The 25,296-nt window shown below is 53.5% G+C and overlaps 8 protein-coding genes across 8 annotated transcripts; 5 read left to right on the top strand and 3 right to left on the bottom strand.

The window, feature by feature from the left end:
- Nucleotides 1–347: 347 nt before the first annotated feature.
- Nucleotides 348–2,710, top strand: PG997_004169 (glycoside hydrolase family 92 protein; the record flags this gene model as incomplete). The annotated part of the gene is made up of 3 exons (XM_066808484.1): nucleotides 348–576; nucleotides 1,022–2,322; nucleotides 2,378–2,710. 3 exons carry the CDS (start codon nucleotides 348–350, stop codon nucleotides 2,708–2,710), a joined length of 1,863 nt encoding a protein of 620 aa, XP_066672102.1.
- Nucleotides 2,711–6,233: 3,523 nt separating this feature from the next.
- PG997_004168 (uncharacterized protein) lies at nucleotides 6,234–6,788 on the top strand (the record flags this gene model as incomplete). The annotated part of the gene is made up of 1 exon (XM_066808483.1): nucleotides 6,234–6,788. One exon carries the CDS (start codon nucleotides 6,234–6,236, stop codon nucleotides 6,786–6,788), a length of 555 nt encoding a protein of 184 aa, XP_066672101.1.
- A 3,620-nt stretch (nucleotides 6,789–10,408) lies between these two features.
- PG997_004167 (uncharacterized protein) lies at nucleotides 10,409–10,680 on the top strand (the record flags this gene model as incomplete). Its single annotated transcript, XM_066808482.1, has 2 exons — nucleotides 10,409–10,560; nucleotides 10,659–10,680. 2 exons carry the CDS (start codon nucleotides 10,409–10,411, stop codon nucleotides 10,678–10,680), a joined length of 174 nt encoding a protein of 57 aa, XP_066672100.1.
- Nucleotides 10,681–11,975: 1,295 nt separating this feature from the next.
- Nucleotides 11,976–13,362, bottom strand: PG997_004166 (mitochondrial 37S ribosomal protein mS35; the record flags this gene model as incomplete). Its single annotated transcript, XM_066808481.1, has 3 exons — nucleotides 11,976–12,257; nucleotides 12,337–12,623; nucleotides 12,708–13,362. The coding sequence occupies 3 exons, from the start codon at nucleotides 13,360–13,362 to the stop codon at nucleotides 11,976–11,978; spliced, it is 1,224 nt and encodes a 407-aa protein (XP_066672099.1).
- Nucleotides 13,363–13,503: 141 nt separating this feature from the next.
- On the top strand, nucleotides 13,504–15,528 carry PG997_004165 (UDP-N-acetylglucosamine transferase subunit alg13; the record flags this gene model as incomplete). The annotated part of the gene is made up of 5 exons (XM_066808480.1): nucleotides 13,504–13,647; nucleotides 13,933–14,428; nucleotides 14,490–14,628; nucleotides 14,689–14,843; nucleotides 14,969–15,528. The coding sequence occupies 5 exons, from the start codon at nucleotides 13,504–13,506 to the stop codon at nucleotides 15,526–15,528; spliced, it is 1,494 nt and encodes a 497-aa protein (XP_066672098.1).
- Nucleotides 15,529–16,081: 553 nt separating this feature from the next.
- Nucleotides 16,082–17,963, bottom strand: PG997_004164 (WD domain-containing protein; the record flags this gene model as incomplete). The annotated part of the gene is made up of 2 exons (XM_066808479.1): nucleotides 16,082–17,803; nucleotides 17,859–17,963. 2 exons carry the CDS (start codon nucleotides 17,961–17,963, stop codon nucleotides 16,082–16,084), a joined length of 1,827 nt encoding a protein of 608 aa, XP_066672097.1.
- A 736-nt stretch (nucleotides 17,964–18,699) lies between these two features.
- On the bottom strand, nucleotides 18,700–20,584 carry PG997_004163 (uncharacterized protein; the record flags this gene model as incomplete). Its single annotated transcript, XM_066808478.1, has 6 exons — nucleotides 18,700–18,965; nucleotides 19,029–19,271; nucleotides 19,318–19,437; nucleotides 19,496–20,041; nucleotides 20,100–20,314; nucleotides 20,373–20,584. 6 exons carry the CDS (start codon nucleotides 20,582–20,584, stop codon nucleotides 18,700–18,702), a joined length of 1,602 nt encoding a protein of 533 aa, XP_066672096.1.
- Nucleotides 20,585–23,350: 2,766 nt separating this feature from the next.
- PG997_004162 (mannan endo-1-4-beta-mannosidase) lies at nucleotides 23,351–25,062 on the top strand (the record flags this gene model as incomplete). Its single annotated transcript, XM_066808477.1, has 3 exons — nucleotides 23,351–23,355; nucleotides 23,599–24,803; nucleotides 24,860–25,062. 3 exons carry the CDS (start codon nucleotides 23,351–23,353, stop codon nucleotides 25,060–25,062), a joined length of 1,413 nt encoding a protein of 470 aa, XP_066672095.1.
- Between the last annotated feature and the right edge of the window lie 234 nt (nucleotides 25,063–25,296).

Here is a 25,296-nt window from a genome sequence, read left to right as displayed (position 1 = left end):
AGACCGGACACCTTGGACTTGGAGTGTCTTACCGGTGGTGCCTCCTCGTTGAAGTAGGCAGAACAGGAGCGATCGTCGGTGAGTTGCAGGAGGAAATCTACCTGCAATATGTACCTAGATTGATAATACCCCGATGGAGAAGGTAACCTAGGACATGCCCGCCTTGTACTACTTCGTCGTCACATCGATTGATCTGTATATAATCGGCCTGCTGTGCACTTCTCGTATGCTTTACTGGCATCAATAGCTCGACTCCGTCTCCAGACCAGCCATCTTGCAAGGTCTCCTGGACACCACGCCTAGTTTCTCGGCGTACATCGGCATTCCTGATTGCCTTTCTATGCATAATGTCTTTGAGGTATTTGTTATGCACCCTCGCTATACCAGGCGTGGTCCTGGGTACCGTAGCAAGGTCTGTAGAACAAGCAGAGAACAGTACCAATACTGGCTACGACTTCGTTGATCCCCTTATTGGCACTCGCAATGGAGGTACTATCTCCGCATTGTCTAAACCTCTTGACTGCGCTTACATCTGCCAGGGCATGTGTTCGCTGGTGCTTCCTTGCCTTTCGGTAGGTCTCCGGTTCAAGCCCGGCCTAAAGGTCAGAATAAGCACATGAGCCGACTAACACTCGGGCGTTGACGCGTCTTAGGAATGGCCAAGACAGTAGCCGATTCGACCGAGGACAATCAAGGAGGTTACGCTTCGAACGGCAGCCCTATTTCTGGTTTCTCGCATATGCATGACAGCGGAACTGGAGGAGCAAGCTCTCTGCAAGTATTCAGTCACTTGGTAACCGTGACTACCTACGACTAACCTGAGCGCAGGGCAAATTTCCCCATCTTTCCTTACCCGGGCTGCAAAGGCGATGCTGTGAACGGCTGCAGGTTACCCAAGGCTTTACGAGCAGTACAGGTTGTCGATGGCAGTGTATCAGCTCGGCCAGGTTATTTCACGATCGACCTTGCATCCGGAATCAGGGGCGAGATCACAGCATCTAATCATACTGCTCTTTACAAGTTTACCTTCTTCGGCAACGCCACGGGAAATGCAACGACTCGGGGGCTCCGCTCAGTCCGCTTCTCATTGTTGACTTGACCGACCTGCCCGATACCCGAAGCCATGGATCCGCGTCCGTCGACCCGCAGACTGGGCGTATGACGGGGACCGGAACTTTCGATCCTAGCTTCGGCATAGGAACCTATACTCTGCATTATTGCGCGGACTTCAACGGGCACGCCACCATCCGCGATACTGGTGTCTTCGTCAACAACAGGGCCGGCAGCGAGCCAAAGAATATCACAATGCAGAAGGACAACAACCGCACGCCACTGCCAGCTGGAACGTATACATGGTTTGGAGAGTCGGCACCCGGGGCCCAGATCACAGCTCGTGTTGGTGTCTCCTTTATGAGCACCCAACAAGCCTGTGAGAATGCTGAAAAGGAGATACCCGACTTTGACTTTGCAGCCACCCTCAACGCGGCGGAAAAGGCTTGGAAAGACAAACTCTCCGTCATCAATGTGAATCCTTCAGGCGTTGCTAACTCCTATCAAACCATCTTCTGGAGTGGCGTGTACAGAGCTATGCTGAGCCCCCAGGACTACACGGGCGAGAACCCGCTCTGGGTGAGCGATGAGCCTTACTACGACTCCTATTATTGCATATGGGACAGTTTCCGGAGCATTCACCCTTTCATTACCTTGGTCGATCCATATTCTCAGACACTGATGATTCGTTCTCTCATTGACATTTATAGACATGAGGGTTTCTTACCAGACTGTCGGATGTCCCTGACAAAGGGGTTTACACAGGGAGGCTCTAATGCAGATATTGTGCTGGCAGACTCGTTTCTGAAGAACATCAGTCAAGGGATCGACTGGGACGTCGGATACGAAGCGCTGGTGAAAGATGCGGAGGTTGAGCCGGCAGTTTGGGACTTGGAAGGTCGTGGCGGGCTCAAAAGCTGGAAAAAGCTCGGCTATATTCCCGCCGACGATTTCGACACTGACGGGAATGGCCTCTTCACTCGGAGTATCTCGCGAACCGTCGAATACGCCTACGATGACTTCTGCATCGCCGAAGTTGCGCAGGCGTTGGGAAAGCAGGCTGACTACGAAAAGTACTTGGACCGGTCAGGCAACTGGTACAACCTTTGGAATCAGCAGCAAACGTCCACCATCAACGGCACCGACACGGGTTTTAAGGGATTCCTACAGCCACGTTACTTGAACCAAAGCTGGGCGTTTCAAGACCCTGCCTTCTGCTCGCCTCTCATGAACTTCACGTCGTGTTATCTCAACCAAGACGGCGGGGGAGACGTACGAAGGGAGCGCGTGGATGTACACGTTCTTTGCCCCCCATAACATGGCTAAGCTGGTCATGACGCTCGGCGGCTCCGACGCCTTCGTGCGCCGGCTGGACTACCTGCATGAGAGCGGGCTCCTGTACATCGGCGATGAGCAGGCGTTCCTGCCCGTCTACCAGTACCACTATGCCGGCCGGCCGGGCAAGTCCGCCGAGCGGGTGCACTTCTACATCCCAAGCCAGTTCAACACGACGACGGCGGGCATACCGGGCAACGACGACTCGGGCGCCATGGGCTCGTTCGTGGCGCTGTCCATGCTGGGTATTTTCCCTAACCCGGGCCAGGACATATACTTCATCACGCCCCCTTTTTCGCCTCAGTCTCTATCACCAACCCGATGACCGGCAAGACGGCCACTATCAAGAACGTCAACTTCGATCCATCATATGCGAATATATACATTCAAGGCGCCAAGCTGAACGGCCAAGTCTATACCAGAAGCTACCTGACGCACAACTTCTTCCTGGAAGGCGGGACCTTGGAGCTTACATTGGGTGCGAGGGAGAGTAATGTTTGGGGTACAGGGGAGGGAGACATACCCCCAAGCTACGGATCACTAGAGTAGTCTCCTCGCATTGTTATAGAGCTGTGAAGAGGCTAGGCAAATCAAGCTTCGTCCTCCAGTACGACGTAGTACGCGGGGCTCCGCGTCTGGATAATAAAGCTTTGCTTCCTACCGATGCCTGTATAAACTCTCGGTTTTTGATGGATCGCTTGAGCGCGACCAGCAATTTTGGAAATGAATACTACTTCGTACTTGACAGACGAGCCGATGGGTGATTTAGCGACTGCATTCCCAGGATGCTTCTAATCCTTGCAAGCCCATGTTCCTGCAGCGAATATCATATTACCGACTATATCAGCCTTGACAGGGACGATGCCTGTCACCGGCCCTTAGCCCTGGGCATTTGGAATATGCTTGCCAGCTCGTCCTTTATTGGCAAGCTAGCCAACTTCATTCAACGAGCAGGGGGGTGGGCTTCACATGGATAGGTCCCAAATTCAGTCGCGTGAAGCGGTGACTTTTGAACCCGGACTACTTCGTACGTCCCGAGACACGACGGTGGCAAAGCTTGCTCGGTGGAAACCGGCCGCATTGAGTAAGTATAGACACAACAAAAAAGTGGTGCGCCCTACCTAGCCCACGCCCAAGGGACCTTCGCCGCCCCGTGGCACCAATGCCGTCATTCTCGTGAGTCGTGACTTATCGCTCAGTGCCAGGTACCATTTCCCGAATACCCCGCCACCACACCGGGGGTAGTGCAGCATCTTCTCGGAGGCAAAATGCACTACGGCCCCCGAAACCGGGCGGGGGTCGATCTTGGATGGTTGGGCCACTCAAGATCAGGATATCACTTTGGCGGTTCACAATTTGAGTTGCAAAAGCAATGTGCGTCTGTCTGTCTGACACCGAAGCGCTACAGGCAATCCGTTCCGTGTCTCGGCTGATCGGAATGAGTGGTAGGTAGGTTTGCACAGTCTGTGGTTGTGTTACGTTGACGTCAGTAATTGAGCAGTAAATGAATATTCAACGTGCGGCGGCATTTCCTTTTGCTGCCAGATGGATTAGATAAGTAGGTACGGTATATAGAAGCCGTTCTAGAAGAAACCCAGGTCGGCCTTGGTTTGGTACTGAGTATGTCGGTTCAAATGTAATGTTGGACATGAAATTGCGATTAGTTGATGGAAGCGGCTTTTCCGATCGTCTGTTGGGAATCGGAAGCGGGGCAAGCGATTTGGACAATGGCCGTTCTTGACCAGTCAGTCGAAGGCGGGAAACCGATGGATGGTTTTCGACGACCAATCCCCGTTGCTAGAACTGGCCACGAGTGGTTTTCCGTGAGACATGCAGCACCAAATGCATGTACCATGGACATCCCCAGCCTAGGTAGGTAGGTACATTATGCACTCAAGCTTACTCTCTAAGGATGTGTGCGCTGGCTTAGACGATGTTTTTGACGGAAGCTTCTGCGTCCAGCAGTCTCGCAAAGACGGCGAAGGGGTGCCGAACGGCCGAGCTGGCCCAGGAAAACCGCTGGAATGGCTTCTGATCGACCGCCGTTCAGGGAGGTATGCGCCGTAGCACATCCTTGTCCGCATGTAAATCTCAAAGCAAGCGCCACGTAATCGTTGGTGACATCTGGTCCCAAGGAATCCTCAAGAAGAAATGAAAAAGCATGGCTGCACCCAAGGCTCCCACGGTGCCGGTTATCCAGTGGGGTGGTGAACAAAGGATTGTCTCCTGTTCCGCCCCGTACGTGTAGGTAGGTACAGCAGGCTGCGGGTAGTGGACAGCGGGCAGTGGGCAGGTCACTGAAAGTCCCCCCCAACCTGTAACCGAAACGCAAAACCAGCCCAGCCATGGGATTTTGATTGGTGTTTGGCATCTGCGCCGAATCAAATACCTACCTGAACGCACCTCCTAAATGCATCATCCAGCTCACCCGAAAGATCATCTAGGGACAAATTGCGCGTCAGCAGGCCAAGGCAGTTAGTTTCTACAGGACATGCACACCAGTCAGCCAGTCAGCTCGTCACGCTAAGGCAACCTTCCATGGCCTTTGGATGGGAGTCTTGCAATCCCGACGTGCCGGAAGGGGAGATCGAGCATGGTACATACATGTAGGTAGAGTGTATGTAAGTGACGGCTGTCCATGCCAGCCAGCTGCCTTTGACTTTTCTGAGCCTGCCTGAGCTTCTTCTTGTTAATGAATGAGTGATGGGCGAATTGCTTCATCAACACTGAACATTACTGCATTCCGCAGTCCAACCAACCCCACCTGTTTTTATTAGTCACTTTTAAACTTACTGAGACCATCTCCAGTCTGTCCAGTGACTCCAGGCCCCATTATCACTGGCATCCTACACAGCCTACCGAGAGCACCTACCAGCCTACCAGACGTTCTGCCTACGTACCTTATGAGGTAGGTAGCCAAGCCAAGAGACATTGATCGCCTCGCTTCAGCTACCGGAATACTCGCTCGGCTCGCTTGCTTACACTTGTACCTGCTCACCTCGATATATACTCTCAAAACGTCGCCGAGCTTTACCTGTTTCTTTTCTTCCTGCCCAACCTTACCTACAAACATACCTACATACATACCTACTTTACATACACTACCATCTCAAGCGCGCGGTTGCTTGTGCCAAGCAGATCTAACGACTCTCGACACCCCCGGTTTCTTCAAAGGGACCCTTGCGAAGGCCTTTTGCTGCTGTATCCCGGGTCCAACTAGTACCCGAACCAGGTGAGCAGGGGCTTCATTTCTTTCTACCTCTCGATCGCTACACTCGCCGCAATCCCGAAGAAGACAAGAGGCAGTCCCTCCCTCACAAAGCCCACACTTGCTTTAATTGGTCAACTCCTTTTGTGTTGCGCCGAGGGCTTCATCTACGATAGAGCCCATGGCGTCCTCATTCCGCAAGTGCTTTATTAGGACCCTTCCCCCGGGGAACCCCTCCCTGAGTCGTGACCGAGTCTGATCTTGGGTTCGTCCTATTTACATCCAACTGTCGCCTTCGTCTGTTTCCTTCTACGTCGCACCACTGCCCTTCCGAAGTAGAGCATAAAACTTTGTCTCTGCTCAGGGCCTTTGCTCTCTTGAGAGCGTCTTTAAAGTTGATGACTACCAGCCTCACTCATTTATTTCGTATATCTTCTTCGCCTCGTCCTGTCCCTTTTTCCCCAGACGGACAATCAATTATTCTTTGGCTTTCCTTTGTCCCTCTGGCAGCGTTGAAAGGCAAGCGTTGAAACCGGCACTGCCCCATTATACATAAGCCGCGAAACCTGTATCGCGAGCTTCCATATATAAAAATAGCCTGTTTCCACTTCTTGCGTTTCGACTCTGCCTATTTCTTCCAATGCCGCTCCCGCGTCCTCTACGGCCACCTTTCGCCATCATACTTGAACGCTTCAGAGCTGACCGATCCGAGAACCCCGATATCGTAGTGACCATGTCGTCCGCATCTACCATCAGCAGCAGCACCCGGCCTATGAGCCGAGACCTTCATGACACTGGCTTCCCGGAGTCCTTTGCGGCTCGCACGACATCCATGCGGCACCCAGATGCTAACACGTCCCCCGGCGCATGCATTTCCGCCGAAGACATCGACCCCGCGAAAACTATCCATCGTTCACGGAGGTCACTACTGCGGAAACACCGGCGAACCATTAGTCACGGGGTCATCACAGCCGAAGCCGCAGCGGAATACCAGAATGACAGCGCCGTCGACGTCAACGAGAGCAAAGACATGCTCGTGTACGACGACAGCCTCCGGCCACTTTCCAAGGACAGCAGCGTGAGCGTCGACAGGGTAGACAGTCGCTCGGTGAAGGGCGCATCCCCACCGAACTCACCGGCCCAGTCATCACGTCGCAGGAGCATGTTTCAGAAATGGCGTAGCGGGAAAGCTTGAGTAGCTCGGCCGTGACGACATTGGAGTTTTTGGGAATTAAACAAGACAGGATGCATCAAACTCAGTGAATTCGGGCAACCTTTTCATGGTATATGGTTGTGGGCTCCGGACTAGAGGGGACACTCCTTCTACACACGAGAAAAGATATACAAAAAAAAAACCATTGAGGTCATTTCAGCGAGGAGTTATCATGGGCAAGGCAAACAAGCATTGGGCGGGCTATTGGCGGACGCAAATTAACGATATTCATGACCAACTGTGGGTTCTCATCACTCCCTTCGCCTACATCTTGCTGGTTGAGGTGTTGCGATGAAATCATTATTATTAATACACTCGTTTGATTTGCGGCTTGACACTTGAGCTGCGGCGGACCAGGGAGAAGACAGGCCCATCCGGGTGAGTATTTCATCAAAATTACTGTATATTACCACATACAATTATCTTCTTCTTCTTCTTCTTCTTCTTCTTCTTCTTCTTGTTTTCTTTTCTTTTTTTGGTAGTATGCAACTATTGTACACAAGTGCCGAGAATGAGTGTCGCTCGTTCACAAGTTGGGTGTCAAGGTTCAATGCTGTCCAATGATTCCTCCCCAAGTCCCCTATTGAAACCATCTGGCGTAGTGCTGAGGCTAAGGTGCCGATCAACCGGCAAATGGGGCTCCAGCGAAAAGCTTGGCGTCCATCGCAATGTTCTAGACCTGGCACAAAGCTGAGATTCTGAGAAGCTGGCCCCCCACCTTTCTATTACTCGTCGTTCCAACGCCCTGCTTGGGTGCCGAGATGCCGGGTACCATGGACAATGACAGCCAGCCAGTAGTCACCGAGTGGAAAATTACGAGACAAGATAACACAGTTTTCCCGTCATCGTCTGTGGACTTCGAGATTGCCCCCAAAGCCAATTGACCGACCGACCTCGTGCTCTAACCTCACGAACATATGAGGTTAGGATATGGAGCCAAGCGCAAGTCGCACCCGCGGGGTCCGGGCTGGTCAGCCTCGGGTGTATTGCCATCTAATGTACATACATCCACGCTCTATTTCGCCGAACTAGGTAGCGGTAATATGTGATGCGAGGAGATGGACGTTTATATTTGGTCCTGCGATGGAAAAAAAAAGCCATCAAATTAGCCGCGTAGGTCGAATAGGCGAAGCAAGCAACATTGTCAGCAGCACACCTTCGTGTATATTTCGCATTCGCTTGGGTGGGAACTATCGCCCAGCCCCCAGCAGTGCGTAATAGACTTGAGATGAACAACAGACAAGTGCAGCAATGAGACGCGGAAACGAACGATACAGGCATATCGAGGGCGGAAGAGGGCGGTGGTTGCGGTGTAGTTACCTACCTACCTAGTCGGAACCGCCGAGTTGGGTGACTGCATACACCGGAGCGAGCCAACCGCCAACTCATTTGGTGGTTGAACGCCAACGTGTTCCTGACTAGGAGGACACACAAGGAGGAGGAAGCACAACATCCCGCGACTGGATTGCTTTTTTTTGGTTGGGGATGAAATCTCTGATGAGGTTGTGAGCCATTCATTGTCATGGGGTGAAAGCAGACAGGCGGATCCCTACGTAACCTCTGCTGGCTACGGTGACTGGTTGCTGGCTGTACAAGGGTATTCCGAATTCCTGATCAGGTTGAGATGAGATCCGGTGGTGCGATTGGAGGAAGACAGATCCGGGGGAAGGTGTTGTGGCTATGTGGCTATGTGGCTATGTGGCTGTGTGGCTGTGATGCAGTAGTGTCGTCGTAGATGAGGCTCAGCACTGTACAGTAGGGTGACAGAAAGATTAACACCCCCTCCTCTGCTAGATCCCGAAAAAGTCAATATAGACGGCGAAACTTGACCTTGGTAGGTATAAATTCTTTGTTTAGTATTGCACTTCTCCAAAAGTTAACCTTGGTAGGTATAAATTCACTGTCTATATTTGACTTTTTCGGGATCTAGCAGGGGGGGTGTTAATCTTTCTGTCACCCTACTGTAGCTTGCTGGCTTCCTAGGCTTCGTACGCCCGAAGAATGTGGCAACAGCTTACCATTTGCCATCTCGTCGACATAATGCGTAAGCCCCTTGCGGCTCAGTTACCTGGTCTCGGTTGTGTGTGTGGTTCACATCACAGAATCCTCTCTTCCTGTGCCGCGTAACCGTGCAGCCTGTTGCAGGTAGCGCAGATAGGCGCCGATATAGACGTCGAAGAGAATGAATGTGGACTGATCGCCGAGGTGGTTCGTAAGCTCTTCGGCTTGGCATTGTGGACTGGCTAGCAGTTTTTCTGCAGCGCGTTGACATTTACTGGAGCGGCTCAGGTTGGCAATGTGATTGGGTCTTGCAGCGCAAAGAGATTGGTAATGCTCGGCAATTGCTACACTAGCCACAGGGAGAACGCCACAATTTGCTCATCGAATCCAATCCCCAGCGAAACAGGAAGGCAGTAGCGGGCGGGTGCGAGAGGCACAGCGAGGCACAGCACCCCATGTTCTACCATGCTCCAGCAAAGCCCTTGATCGACGAAAAAGGTTATTGTTACGACATATCAGATACTTGGTCTGCGAAATGGGACTTGGGGAGCGCATCGCATCGCATTTTGTGATAAAAGAACAAGAGCGGATACATCATCATCAAACGGTCGCATTCGGGTTTCGGCAGCGGTTTTTGATCTGGGCAAGTGGGCAGCAAGGCAGTCCAAAATTAAAGGGCCAGTTCAACTGCTCCATCTTCAGGGAAACAGCAGTGTGAAGTCGGCGGGAGGAAAACTGGACGGGCGGCCGGGTGCATAACATGACATCTCACTGCTCACCTACAGTACTTGCAGGACTTGCTCGTGGCTGGGAGCTAGGCAAGCTGGGCAAGCTGGGAAGAAGACCATGGCTAATTAGGAAAGCGGCAGATTGGACCAGTACGGAAAAACCTGGAAGTGGAATGCCGCAAACAGCTGGGTGGTTTGGGCAATGACGCACTTGCGTCCAATTCGGAGCTTGTGATGCTGGGCTGGGCTGTGAGGTTGCTAGGGTTATCCTATGAGGTAAGTGAGGTAAGTACTGGTCACTAGCAGGCCGGAAATGCATCATCGTTGTTGACTTTGTGTTTCGCGCAGGCGGCCGCCGGAGGTACCTGGGCCCTCTGCCATTGCTCTGCGTCGCTCTGCGCGCCCTGGCTGGCAATGAGCCCGGCCTGCGATGTACCCTTTGCAGCAGCCGATCGATCATGGATGGACAGGACTCGTCCAGTCAGTCATCCCAACCCTTCCATTCCTCTGGCAAAGTGGGCACACTGGCCCCGGACGGTACTTAGCTCTATTTGCCTGAAGCAACAAGTAAATTGTCAGTGAGCCAGGAGCGCGCATCCCATCCATCGCCTTAGGCCTTTAGGTACATACAGTAGGCGACTGACTGACTGCATCTGCATTGCGACTGTTTCCGGTCACTCCGTCTGCTACTTAAGCTCTCTCTCGCCCGCCTTGTTTTTGTCGTCCACCCATCTGCTTGTTTCTACCTACGAACCTATTATAAGAACCCAACCCACCACTCACTCTACCGTCGAGACCACCCGTTCTCTTCCAACTCAACCCCAACCAACCAACCAACCACACGACCAACAGTCATACCAACCACTCGCCATCATGCCTTTCACCGCCAGCGACATCTGCAAGATCATTCTTGCCATCTTCCTGCCTCCCGTCGGTGTCTTCCTGGAGCGCGGTTGCGGTGCTGATTTCTTCATCAACATCCTCCTGACCATCCTGGGTTACATCCCTGGTATCGTCCACGCTCTGTACGTCATTATGATAACCCTATGAATTCCGCAAGATACTGGCGCTGCCGGTCTTTGAGCTATCTGTGGGCCTTTTCGCTAACCATTGTCACCTACAGGTACATCATTCTCAAGTATTAAACGAGACGCCTGCTTCGGCGGCAGGAGAGGGATGACGCTCCCAAGCTTTGCCTAATTCCTGAGCGCTTGCGGGACGTCTTCCCCAGCCCGACAGACCGCCCATGTGACGGCTCGAACCAACCAATGGTCAAGCCTCAGCGGTGCTCACCCCAGCCTCCTGCCTTAATACCAAGACAGGCGTCTTTTCCGGAAGAGATCAACACCCAATCTTTAATACTTGCACAATTCCTCGTCATTTTTTATACCCACACCACCGCTCGGCGGCCGCCGCATGTGGGGCCTGCGAACCGCCAAGGTTCCCTGGCTCTGCATGACGCCCGTTGTTTAGCACAACCACCACGTCACCGACACCACTTGATACCACTTTGCTTTTTTCTCTATTAGTTCATTCGACGACCGTGCGTCGCAAACACCTCTGCGACGTGCATCATGACGCGAACAGGAAGGGAAGGCAGAAGGGAAGGAAGGAGGCTCTGGCGACTCGAGAGTCGTTCTGACACGTCCTGGCAATTTGACCTTTTCTACTAGGGAAAGGTGTTGATTGCCATACTTATTGGAGGAAGGGACATACTCTGCATTTGATTCGTTTCAGAATTTTACGCGAATACGTCCTCGGACTCGGTTGCTTTTGGAGATATGGTTTTCCGGATCTTTTGTACCATAGCCAGCCGAATCCTTGCGACTCCATTGCCTGGGCGCAAAGTAATGATGATGAAACTCGATACCCCTAATGTCTCAATCTGCTCCAATTTCTCGCGAACTTGCCTCCATTGTGATCGTACGTCAGCTATCAACTGCCTAGAATGTGGATGACATTTGCATAAGATGAAACTAAACATTGCGCTTGCCGGCATGTTGCTCCGGCATAATGCTCCGGCAGGCCTAACTCTCTCATTATTCGTAGATCACTACTATCCACAGACCTCGAAAACCCCATCTTGCATCACACATGGTATAATGGCAAACAATGATTCCAAAGCTGTCTGAAAAGGTGTAATCCTCATCATCGAAAATGCCATCTCGGCACATTACCTTACGAGTAATCAAGCCCATAGGAATTCATGATGTTTGTAGTTTAACAAATATTCATCTACATGCAGCTACGCTTGGTGGTCCATTCATAGTACATCCCAACTGCGACGATGCCCAGTATATTGTTACATTTGTACAACGGGGAGAGCCACTACCCCTTGGTTTGGGTCCTTTCGGTATTATACAAGCATAAGAGCTTCTATCAAGGCCTCTTGCCTCCCCTTTATTTTTGAATTTGGAGCAAGCATGGAATGAGCATTTATTTACCGCGACGCTCGCGGCGATTTCTTGACGTTCAGGCGCTCGGGTATCTGCAGGTTTGCCATGGCGGGCTCGGCAAAGAACCTGTCGACCCGCTCGTTGCCGTCGACCAGCTGACCGTCCTGCTCCTTGGCCTGGTCGAGCAGCAGCGACTTCTGCCTCGCGTCCTCCAGCTGCTGCATGCGCTCCTCCGTCAGGCGCCACTCCTTGGGAAACTTCGGCCTCACCTTGATCTGGTGATGCCTGGTATCCAGAGGGATATCCTCGAACATGTCGGTTTTGTCCTATAGTTATTCGCAATTTGAAATTAGTAAACTGTACCATTCCGACCGCATAGAATGTGAAAATCCAAAATTTTCTTACCTTGGCTTGGGCGACGAGCTTTTCCACGAGATCACCGAGATACCTCTTGTTCTGGGCCTGGTGGTCAAACTGCTCGCAGCTCATCTTGGCGATGTCGGTTTCCGGGTTCCAGCGCGCGCCCAAGAGCTTCTTCAGCTTCAGCTGTTGGGCCTCGTTTAGGGGCAGATCACGCGGCGAGAACTCGACAACCACCTTGCTGGCCGCCGGGTGCTCCTCGCCCATGTAGGTTGTGTACCGGAACCGCAGGCACTGCTCGGCCGTAGGAGGCTCGAATTTCCGTGTAAGCTCTGTGGAAATGAGAACCAAAGTCAGCTAGAAGCTCAAGTAACGAAAAAGTCTCGAAGAGGGTTTGCGAATAGGATAGCACTGACTGGAGAGCAAAGGCATCTGCCATGCCGCAACACGCGCATATTCTCTGTACTCGCGGAACTCCTCGAGCTTTCCGTGGGCCATGCTCATAATATCGTCGTCGGCCGGCTCCTCGTCATCGATGTCCTCCACCAGCATATCTGGGTCCTCCTCATCCTCTCCCCAGAAGGTCTCCTTCTTCATCTTCTTGGGCACGGCGGTGGCCTCGGATATGGCAGCATCCAGCTGGTCGATCTCCGTCTCCAGGTCGTCGAAGAGGGCCTTTTGTTCGGCCGTGAAGTCGGACTGGTCCTCGTACGTCTGGAGCAGGCGTGCTTCGGCGGCCCGCTGGGACTTGGAGGGCGAGGGCTTCAGCGGGTTGTGTTTCGCCATCAGCCCTTGGACCTCATTGGGCACGACATCGTTCTTCAGCGACTTCCGGAGCTCGGCGTTGTCGGCGGCAGATTCGTTCGGCTGCACGGCCGGGGCGGGTGCCTTTTCTACCGGGCTGTCTTCCGACGAACTCTTGTCCTTGGTCTCGTCGGCGCGCCAGGCTGGGGTGGTCGAGAGAGCCCGGCTGGCGTAGATGGATCGTGGAGGCGCAATGCTCCGAGTGGCAGTGGGCTGTCTGCTGCAGGAGCGCAGACCGGCCCGCAACGACCGTACCGCAAAGGCCATGGCTGTCAATTGGCTCTTGCAAACGAAGCTCTCCTTATCAATGGTGGGATTCGGTCATTCGTTCAGCGCTCCATGATTAAATTTCCACGGTTGTCAGGGTATTTCCGGCCCGGCACTGTTACAGCTCGTTCCTACCGAAAAATGGGTGGATCCCGAATTGGGCATCGCGACCAATGGGCGGCTTTGGCTGCACTGCTTTTCGAGAAAATATCTAATTGGCTGGACTTGAGCGCAGCGCATTATGTAATCATGTCTTTACCCAGGCAGGTGCCTGAGGACCAAGGCGTGGGGCACCACTACCGCCACGGCTACACTGCCAAATTCGATTTAAAAACGCCACAATACTTCCTCAACACCGCCACATCTCTCCACCACTGACACCGCCACCGCCACCACCACGATAGCGCACAAGGTAAGCCCCACCAGTCCATATTACGCACGGACTCTTGGCTTTCCATCCGATGCACGGACTTCAATTGTTTCCCATTTACACGCCCACCGTGCAGATACCCATCACTTCAGGTTCACTCAGGTACTTCATGTGTACTGATCACAACTGTCATTTTTTAGAACGAGTCTCCCGAAGGCGACTGGGTTTTGGTCATGCCAGAAGAGAACAAAAAAGCTTCCTCCAGCACATCGAACTTCTTCGCTGACCCCATCGCTAACCCGGGCCACGAACTTGGCCCATACATCAAGCCCAGCACACACTGGGACAGTCCCTCCTACAACCACAGCAACATCGTGACGATGGCGCCCGCCAACGAGGACCAGATCCCCGGCAAGACTTGCCTGGTGACCGTTGGAGCCACGGCAAGCTTCCGCCGCCTGATTGAAGAGGTGGTCTCGCCCAAGGTCGTCGCCGCCCTTGCAGCACAGGGTTACGACTCAATGGTTGTCCAATGCGGACCTGACTTTGAGCACTTTGAGGCCATCCGACCCAGCGACCCCGCCGTCATCATGTCTGGCTTCTCCGTCGAGAGAAACATCACGGACTACATCCGAGAGTGCGCTCCTTCTGACGGACCGCGTAAGCGTCACATGGGCCTTGTTATCACTCATGCAGGTAAGTTACCACAAACAGGCACGTCTTTCACCCTGCTTGATCTCTGACTCATTCTTTTTAGGAGCCGGCAGTCTCATGGATGCTCTCAGAATCAACACCAGAGTGATTGCTGTCCCCAATACGGACCTCATGGGCAATCATCAGATTGAGCTGGCTGAAGAATTTGAGAACCTTGGCTGGCTCATCCACGGCCAACTCGGGTATGCTTTTTTTCCCTCCCTCCTCAAACTGTGGTCCGTTGCTTACTCTACCATCCACAGCAAACTCCATGAGGCCATCAAGCAGTCGGCTGATTTCATTCCTTCTGGTGCCTACGGTGCCTACCCTCCCAAGCCCCCTAGTGGAAGTGAGAATCGTGGTCTGGAACAGATCACACAAGATGTTGTTAACGGAACCTGGCATGGCAGCAGTGGCAGTAAGTACATATCATCTACTGTAGCTAGGAGTCATGCTAACTGGTCCGTGTAGAAACCAAGGACTAGAAGTCTGAGGATGCGGCTGAAGCCACTTCGTCCCCCGCTCCTGGAACGACTTTCACAGGCACCTTGTCAGAGTACCTGCGCGGCCCCCTCCGCTACATCTGGGACGTCTTGAGTGCCCACGTCGTTGGCCCCGACTATGACAACGAGCCTCGAGAAGGCCCTGCTGGCGACTCCGATCAAGAGTCTGATGAAGATGCCGGCTCCGATGCGGAGATTGCCGATTCGCCCAAGCCCAAGCTCAAGCGAGTTCTCTTCGACAATGGTGACGGAACCAGCACGGTCACATACGTGCCTGTCCCTGAGAACGAGTCTCCGGGTTTCTTTGGCCGTCTGTTCGGGAGAAACAACGGTGATGATGCTGGAGCTAGAGCCAACCAAGCCGACGCTGGAGCCCAATCCGACGCTGGAGCTCACCAAGCCGACAGTGAAGCTCATCAGGACAACGGTCCAGTTGACGAGTATGAGCAGCGCAGACGGGACGTCTTTGATTCGCTGTTCGGCAACCTCGGCAACGACGATGGCTACCAAGAGACCGATCCTGAAGTCTTGCGACGCACTCGCGCATGGGAGGAAGTCGACGACAGATTCGACTCCCTGTACCGTCTGTACGTTGGTTAACGCTTTCTACGAAGGTTGCTTGTCATCTTGACGCTGGCTGAGGCAACACCGTATGGCACAATGTACCTACGAGGAGCTCTTGGCTGCAGAAGCAAAGAGAGGAAAGGAAATCTTGGTCTTGCTCAGATTTGCTCCGATCTCTTGGACAGGTTGGCAGTCCTAGAAGAATTTCGGAGAATGTTGTTGTTGTCTGTCATGAACTATAAAGTTCCAAGGACTTGGGAATAGCCCATCGCATGTCCTTTTCCCAGATAGCTACACGATAATGCAACGACATGAGACTCAAGTGCCCATGCAATTGAAACTTGGCTCCCGGTTGCGCCCGAATACTGGATGATCTGTCACTTTCTCCTGTATGTGATGTGTTTGCAACAGTTCAAGATGGAAGGGCTTAAGTTTTATAAAATTTCATATGCGCATGCTCTTCGTGAGTCTCATGGATTCATCTACTACATCTTGTAAACCGCAGAAAGCTCTGCAGATTTTCTACAGAATCCTAATGCGTTTCGTAGCGTTTTACTACTTAACCAAACCGCTGTCCGTTGATGATTCTTCATTGCAGGCCGCTGACACCCCAGATCTTGATGGCGGCATCACCGCCTGTACTAGCGACCTTCTTGCCGCCGTCGACCCAGCACACGCCGTTGACGCCGTCCTTGTGCGCGTTCAGCGACTTGACCCGGCTTCCCGGCTTGGCCATGCTCCAGACGTAGACGTTGGTGTCCAAGGCGCCGCTGGCCGCGTGCGTGCCCTCCTCGTTCCACGCAATGCTGGTAACACGCGCGGTGTGGGCGGACCAGCGGTCCGTGGCGATGGACATGTCCGCCGTCTTGTAGGCGTAGATCTTGCCGGAGCTGTTACCAGCCGCCACGTGCGAGCCGTCCTTGGAGAAGGCCAGAGCCGAGATCTGGGCCGTGTTGTTCTTGGCCTCGCCGGCGAGCGTCAGTTTATTGCTGCCGTCGACCTTGTAGAGCCTCACGGCGTTGGAATCGGTGCCAACCGCGACCTGCGAGCCGTGTGCGGCGATGGAAGTGGGCTGGGCATCGCTGATAGGGAAGGAGGCGACGTGGGAATCCTTGACGTATATTTCGACACTGCTAGGGGTCGCGACGTAGACACGGCCCTCGGCAGTGGCCACGCCCTTGGGCTGAGCAGAGATCTTGAGGGAGTCGCCCGCGAAGGTGTTTGCGGATTCGTCAATGATACGGAGGGTGTCGTCCCAGCCTACACTGTATGCACGACCAGAGCTGGAGGTGAAGTGTGTGACTTGGTTGGTATGGCTCTGGCCGTCAACAGCAGCGCCAACCCCTGACGAAACGTCCCATTTGCAGACCCGGCCTTCGAAGCTACCGGTCCAGAGCGTTTGACCTTTGCCCTCGTTATCTGTACCCATAGCGGTCATGCTTTTGTTATGTCCCTGCACCACTTTGGTAGGCGTCGAGTTGCCATCCAGCCAGTAGTTCAGGTTTCCGTCCAGACTCAAGCTAATGATCAGCCCGTCGCTTCTCGGCGTCCAGACGACGCCGACTTGCTGATCGTTCACGCTCACACCGTCGCCGCCGAGCCGCCATGACTGCGTGCACTTGCCAGCCTCGACGTCCCAGACCTTGACCGTCTGGTCGGCGCTGGCGGTCACCAGGCGTTTCGAGTCCGGGGCCCAGCTGACGGCGAAGACGCTGCCGGTGTGCTCGCCCTCGCCGAAGCTGCGGGTGGGCTCGCCCGTCTTGCCGTCGTAGAGCTGGATCTTCTTGTCGGCGCCTACGGTGACCAGGGTGTTGCCGTCGGGCGAGAAAGCGGTGCCGAAGACGAAGCCCTTGTGAACGTTGCTGTGCTTGGAGTTGAACTTGAAGGGGGCGCCGTGCAGGAAGCAGACGGCCATGTCGTCGCTGGCGGTGGCGGCGCGCAGGGGCCGCATGGGGCGGATGGCGACGCTGTTGACGACCTTGGAGTGGCCCGTGATCTCGCCGACGCTGTTGCCGCTGTCAGCGGTGATGCAGTGGCCGAAGCGCTCGCGGCCGTCGCCGACGGCGATGATGCGCTGCGAGTCGCCGTCCCAGGCGATGTCGTTGATGCGCCCGCTAATAATGGGGTACTCGCCCTTGGTGTTGACGGCCTCGACGGCATCCCAGACGCGCACCATGCCCGAGGCATCACCCGAGGCCACGTAGAAGCCCGAGGGCGAGAAGCGGGCTACGGTGGTTGCGGCGGTGTGTCCGACATATTGTTTGCTTTGCGAAGGATCGTCGATGGAGCGAAGGAATACGGATTTGCCAGCCTAAACAGTCACATATCAGTTGGGGTTGTGTTTTGATTCGAGTTCCTTGGCTTACAGCATAAGCTATCCTCTCGCCCTTGGGGTCGCACGAGAGCTGGGTGGGTTGGCCGCGAGCGGTGGCAGGCGATGCGGCCAGGATCTTCTCGACGGTAAGAGACATGCCGGCGTGCTCTTGGTAACAGGAACGCTCTGCTGGGGAGAATGGGAGGAGAAAATGCGCGGGGCGACAAGAACGAAAGGCGTATGCAAGCAGCTAGCTGTACGAGAAAAAGAAAAGGGGTAGATGCCAAAAGACGGTAGGTAGCTTATATGCTCTCCTTGTTTACTTGATGCCTGGCGGGTTGGCTGGGCCTGGAGTCAGTCAGGTCAGGGTGGAGGGTGGTGGGTGGAGGGGCAGTGAGGGGCAGTTCGAGCTAGAAGCTAGAGCTAGCTAAGTAGGTAAGTAGCATCGCTGGCAATTCGACATTGAAACTGGATACGTCTCGCGCGCATTATGCAGCTAGCTAACTGGCAGGCCTCTCTCAGCTCCTCACTCTCCATTCCATCACCGCCCGCCATCTGCCTTGTTTTGCGGCCATCATCATCTTTGATGCCGCCATGTGTTGTTGATGAAGCCCGGGTCCCAGTATTTCTCAAGGATGGCCCGAAGACATCTTGCTTGCGAGCAATTGGGGGGCGCAATCTCTGTACATCACCGAAGGGGGAGCACGTAGAACTTCAGAATCCACGAACTCGATTGGGGTACTATCAGACTTATCTACCTCGAAGTTGCCCGCGTAAACAGCAGCAATATCATCACCACTGGAACCACCAATGGCTTCACCAATAATGCTCTTCTCATGTCAATCACCGAATTGCCTCGAATCAGATCGAACCATAAAACCGCATCAAACAATCTACCAAGTAGCAGTCGCTCCAGATGACTGCCAGTCACCACCAAAGCCGGCGTCGTTGCTGTCGGCTGCACCACCACCAAAGCCAGTGTCAGCAGCACCACCACCAAAGCCGGTGTCGGTAGCACCCTGGTCACCAAAGCCGCCGCCAGCATCACCAGAGCCGAAGCCACTGGGGTCCATGGAGGAATTCGGATCAACAGTAGGGTTGCTGCATCGAGACTTGAAGTGACCCATCTCGCCGCAGTTGGAACACTTGACACGGCTCACTATGGACAGACAGGGTCAGTATTCTTATCCAGCTTAAACTTGGTGGAACAAGCCAAACTTACTATCGCGGGGCTTGGGGCAGCCTCGAGACTCGTGCCCAAACTCGTCACAGTTACGGCACTGTACCTTGGCCATGTTCTTTGGCTCAGGGCATTCGCGGGAGGTATGACCCTCGCCATCGCAGTTGCGGCACATGATCTTCTTCGGCTCCGGGCAATCTCGAGCACGATGGCCTTCTTGGCCACAGTTGTGACAGCCGCCGCCGCCGCCACCACCCTGAGGGCAGTCTCGAGAGAAGTGACCCACTGGCATATGTTAGCTTTAGTTGGGCAAGATATGCATTGGACTTACTCTTGCCACATTTGCGGCATTCGACGTTGTCCAGATTGGGCGGCTCAGTGCAGTCAGCGATCTTGTGGCCAGGCTGACCGCAATTCTTGCAGGCGAACTTGTCGACTCTGGGAGTGGGGCCTGCAGTTGGTCAGTATTGTATTGTATCATGAACAACGTAGGTTGACACAAAACTTACAGTCTCGGACTCGGTGTCCCTCCTCGTTGCAGTTGAAGCAGATAATCTTCACTCTCTCCTTTTCGGCCTTCTCCTCAGGACAGTTCTTGGCCATGTGACCGTACTTCTCACAGTTGTGGCACTTGGATAAGCCACGGTTGACCGGCTCACCTGCCTCAGCCAGGCGGGCCATGTTCTCCTCGGCATCCTTGGGCCAGAGAGCTGCCTCACGAGGTCGAGCAGCACGAGAATCGAAGCGGTACGTGACTTGGTACTTCTTATCCAAGTTGCCCTGGAGATCCATGTTGGTCAATGAGCCGAGCATGGCGGGCTTCTCGATGGCAATGATGTACACTCCAATGTCTTGGTTGCGGAATGCGGTCTCCAAGTCCTGGTAGGTGATCTCAGGAGTAGACTTGACGTAGCATTGGACGCCCTCCTTGACGTCATCCAGGTCACGGATCTTTGCGCCCTCGACAATCATCTCCCAGGCATCCTCGGGAGCGACATCCTTGACATCATCGCGGTCGATAGCACGAGCGTTCTTGCAGTCCACAGCCGCATGACCTATAATGAGGCAAAGGGTTAGATGAGACCGGAATCGATGTAAAGCAATTAAACCCACCTTCCTGCTTGCAGTTGTTGCAAACCATCGGGCCACGATCAGGGCAGTCGGCAGCTCTGTGTCCCTGCTGGCCACAGCTGCGGCATTCGCCCGTGAACTCCCGGGGCTCCTGGGGAGGGCAAGTGGGATCAGGGCACTGGGAGATGTAGTGACCCTCTTCGTTGCAATGACGGCAACGGATCACACGAGGCTCGGGGCAATCGGCCTTGTTGTGGCTTGGAGAGGTCAGCCAGGAAGTTCCACGGTTGAGACTACCATCGTCGAGGTACTTACCCTTCCTTACCACAGTTGTAGCAAGCTCCTCCGCCACCAGCATTGCCTCCATCAGTAGCACCAAAGCCTTGGTCGCCTCCATCAAAGCCATTGGTCTGGCCATCGCCATATTGGCCGTCACCAAAGTAGCTGACTCCACCGGACTGACCACCACCAAACTGGTCAGCGCCGAACTGGCCAGCAACAGTGCTGGAAGCGTTCCAATCAGCCATCTTGATGATCCTTGATGACTAAAAGCAGTGAAGAATTGTATCAGTATCAAGCATACGAATAGGGGCGAGTAAGGAAGGCGTAGACGAGATCAACACTGGGTCAAGCCCTGGTAGTAGGATGGTTGATGTGAGATGAAGGTGGGCCAGGGCTGCAAGAGAAGATGTGAATTACAGATGTGCGGAGATGGTGAGGAATTGCCAGTGGTCAAGGCAATATTGTCCTTGGGTCAAGTGATGGAATTTAGTCGGGTCAGAGTACAATGCAGTGGTATGGTACAAGACCATGGAAGGTTGGAAGGTCAACAAAAGAAATGGTTGTGTGTTGCTCCAGATCTTACCTGCCCTGATGTGGATTGGGAGGTGAAGGCTCACGTGTGAAATGAGTAGATGATGAGAGGGCGTGTAAAGGTTGGAAGAGGGGAAGAAAGCCGAAAGGAAATGCCGGCATACAGGGCCAAACAAACCTGCAGGAAATAATAAATATATCTTACCTTGACGATGCGTGTGATATTGGGTGAGTTGTGTGCGTGTGTGTTTGCTCAAGGTGAAAGACCTCGAAGTAAAATTGCAGTTGGGCCTGGAGAGGTCAGAAGGAAAGACCACCAGACAGCACAGGTTGCGATGAGAGGATGAGGGGATGAGAGGAGGAGAGATGGGAAGAAAGGCCCGCCTCCGTATTCCAATGTGAGAGGTAGATGGGGGAAAGATCGAGAGGGTGCCTGAGGTTGGGTAGCAGAAAACAAACAAGTAAACACTGCACGTATAAGCGGGCCCACGATAGTGACCTGAGGAATGAAGGAAGGAAGGAAGGAAGAGCGGAAGGCTAGCAACCACCAAAGAGAGGTGAATGGAAGGTAGGTATTGGCTGGAAGTTGGGAAGGCGCCTTGGGGGAGCTGCGTTGCCTACCTTTGGTAGTGTAGGTACCTAGGAGGTAGGTAGGTAGATACATCAAATCCTTTCCTATCGTCGTTTTGCTACCCTCGGCGATTTAGGGGAGTCTCCCACGTAGGTAAGCGTTGGGTATCTGATAAAAGTATAAGGCAGACAGATGGATGCGACTATGGCTCTGAGCAGTCAGATGGTTGAGTGAACTGAGGGGGGGTTCTCGCTGGACCGCACGCAGCATACACAAAGTATGCAGGTATGCACACATGAATCTGATAAGATACCTGGAGGGCCACCTATTTTGCCAAAGGTTCTCTTGTTCAGTGTGAAGAGATGGATCGTATTGCAGGCGGACGAGAACAAGGGCAATGCTTCAATCCCAGTGCGTTGGTGAACGTCAGTAGATGAGATCGAAACCGTCGGGCTAGCGCTGCTCCTATCTACAGACAGATGCGTCAGTAACATACAAGTAGACATGTCGACAGACTTTCTGTGCGGGCTGAAGAGCATAGGCCCCTTTTTGCTGGACCATAACGTGAAGTGACATGTCTGCTTTCCTCGGCTAACAAGAATATATTTGGTTTGCTCCAGCTTCTGGACGCTAACCCCAGTGGAAGCACACGAAATGCAAGAATAAGGATTGCTTCGAAGATGCATGGCAAGCATATATTATATTTAGGGTAGAAGTCATGCTACCTTGGTGATGATATCCGTGGTTGACCTAACCATTGCTGTTACGGCCATGTTTGTCAGTCTGGCTTGGAGTCGATCCTCACGAGCTACTCATATGTTAACCTGTAGCTCCTTTTCTGTCAGTCTCAGCTTCACCTGAGAGCCATTTGGTGATCCAATGTGGCAACCCGATAATACCCAACAGCGCCAGTCACCCCTAGGTAATTTGTACGCAGCCTGCCATCGAAGAAAGGAAAGGTTGCAAAGCCTATGGACCGAACAATGGTCTGCTGTTTATATCGTTGGTGGAAGTGAAATTCATTCACGATAGACACATTCGGGCTTTCTGCCTTGAAATGCACTAATAAACGCCTTGAAGCGTATCACACCGATTTGTCGTGGAACGAGTTCAGTGTTGTAGTTAGGTCCGAATGGGAAATGCTCATGTTTGCTGCAATCACAGGTCCTCGACTTGAGTCGATGGCCAAGTATCTGTTCGTTTGCAGGCTCTATATGACGAAACGTGCTTCCACAAAGTCCAGTTTGTAACTGGGCCCCTTCGCCACATCCTGAACATTGACGACATCCAATCAAGCAACCCAATTATGAAGTCTTGCAGTTTTGGGCAAGGAAATCTAGATTGGGCACTTGGTTCTTACACTGATATTGTTCGAGATCCTTATCCTACCTACAGCTCAGTAAGACATTCAGTTTGCTGGGTTCATGGTCAATATCGTATATTGAATTTGTGGGATGGGGTATTGCTGTTGTGGAATTGACGTTGACGTTGACGCATCTTCCTCTGGTATTATGCTAGTTGGCTTTGCCGTCTGGTACAATACGGATCGCAGGGCTTGATACGTTGTTGGTCTATATTCTGTTCAATATACCGAGCCCCAAATAGCACGGGCGTGGTGAAGCTACTCGCTTGCATATTCAAGGTCGAAAAAGAGTACCGGATAGGGGGTTCGGGGTACGACGCGCCGTCTTGGACGATTTCCCGAATAGGACATCGCCGGGGCCGCTTATTCGGTGGCTCCTTAGCATGCATACCTCGTACGTGTTTGTAGTTGGGGTGTTGTCATCAACATACGGCTCTGGCTGCATCACCGCTTTGCTTGAGAAGAACCGTAGACCTGGAATCCTTACAGGCGAGCCCATGGTATCTTGGCCAGGTCAAGATAAACCCTCGTTCCCACAGAGTCAACATGAGGTATGCGATGCGTTGCTTAATGCATGAATGATCCATCCCCACCTCATCTGAAGTTGTACGGCAATCATTTCTACCCCGGACGATATGTGTGTGGAGTGCAGGTTACCCCTGTCTAGTGCCAGGGACCAACTGCAAGTCTGCAACCCCTTCACCATTTCACCAAAAGATGGGATGCCCGATCGAGTCATGGGCTCCCATGGAATGGCTGCCGGACGGAACTTATTGGTGACCTTCCTCTATTAGTGGCCGCAGGAGGACCTTGAGCCGTGGTCATTTCGGAAGTAATGCCGCCTTCAAATATGGGTGTGATACCATTCCTCAACGAACTTCACATGCCTTGAGAAGTAGCAAGATTTCGAGGGGGCATCCTCCATATAAGTATGGCCTTGTCGCACGCACCCAGGTCCTGCTTCCCCGTCCTTGTGGCTTTTGCATGAGCCGCTTCCAGCCCACAGCACCGCTCAGCGCAACCGACACCATGAAGTATCTCTCCGCGGCGTTGCTTTCTCTTTCCGGAGTCGTGTCCGCCGCGACAACCACGTTAGCTGCGCCGAGCACCACGCTGCAGACCAGCGTGACATCTCGGGCCGCTGCGCCCACCAACAAGATCAGCGTGTCTGCCAGCGCCAACTTCGCGTCCACCAGCGGCACCAAGTTCAACGTCGATGGCGAGACCAAGTACCTCGCCGGCACAAACAGCTACTGGATCTCATTCCTGAACAACAACGACGATGTGGAAAAGGCGCTCGACACGCTAGTGAACTCGGGCCTGAAGGTCCTGCGCATCTGGGGCTTCAACGACGTGACCAGCCAGCCGGGGTCAGGCACCGTCTACTTCCAGCACCTCTCGGCGGGCGGCTCGACCATCAACACGGGCGCCGACGGCCTGCAGCGGCTGGACTACGTCGTGGCCGCGGCTGAGATCCGGGGCCTCAAGCTCATCATCAACTTCGTCAACAACTGGGACGACTACGGCGGCATCGGCGCCTACGTCAAGGCCTTTGGCGGCTCCAAGACGAGCTGGTACACCAATACGGCCGCCCAGGCCCAGTACCGCAAGTACGTCCAGGCCGTGGTCTCGCGCTACGCCAGCTCGCCCGCCATCTTCGCCTGGGAGCTGGCCAACGAGCCGCGCTGCAACGGCTGCAGCACCGACGTCATCTACAACTGGGCCGCCAGCACGTCCGCCTACGTCAAGAGTCTCGACCCCAACCACATGGTCACCTTGGGAGACGAAGGCATGGGCTTGCCGGGCGATGGCAGTTACCCTTATCAGTATGGCGAAGGCACTGATTTTGTCAAGAACCTCGGGATCAAGACTTTGGATTTCGGCACCTTCCATATGTACCCAGACCACTGGGGCGCCGATTATAACTGTGGCAATGGATGGATTGAAGCCCATGGCAAGGCCTGCGTCGCAGCTGGAAAGCCGTGCATGTTGGAAGAATGTAAGTTTCCGTCTGCCCCTTTTTGTTGCCGCGATGAAGCCGACTAAATGTTGCAGATGGAATGACAACGAACCACTGCCAGAATGAAGGACCGTGGCAGAAGACGTCTTTGGCGACTTCGGGAATGGCAAGCGACCTCTTCTGGCAGCTAGGTGTGCAGCTTAGCAACGGCCCAACCCACGATGATGGCTTCACGGTTTATGATGGAACTTCAGACTGGACTTGTTTAGTCACCAACCACGTGGCTGCTATCAAATGAAACTGGACATAGTACGATAATGACTCGGGTTCGTCTTGGACTTTACAGGCATCATCATCTTCACATTTGACCACTATGCAAACAACCCCCGCGCTCCTCAAACTACAATACAGTAAGTTTACTATATTCGGACTTTGGAGACAGTTTGCTACAACCCAAACAGGGTGGCTGAAAATGAATTCAAAGGCTCTGCTGTTAGCTAAGGCAATATAAAGCGATACCGTGGCGATTCTT

Source organism: Apiospora hydei (assembly GCF_038363865.1).
Source record: "Apiospora hydei strain CBS 114990 chromosome Unknown utg000004l_segment0_segment0, whole genome shotgun sequence".
NCBI lineage: Eukaryota > Fungi > Ascomycota > Sordariomycetes > Amphisphaeriales > Apiosporaceae > Apiospora > Apiospora hydei.
Note: the sequence above shows the minus strand (reverse complement) of the source record. Positions and strands in the feature narration are given on the sequence as shown.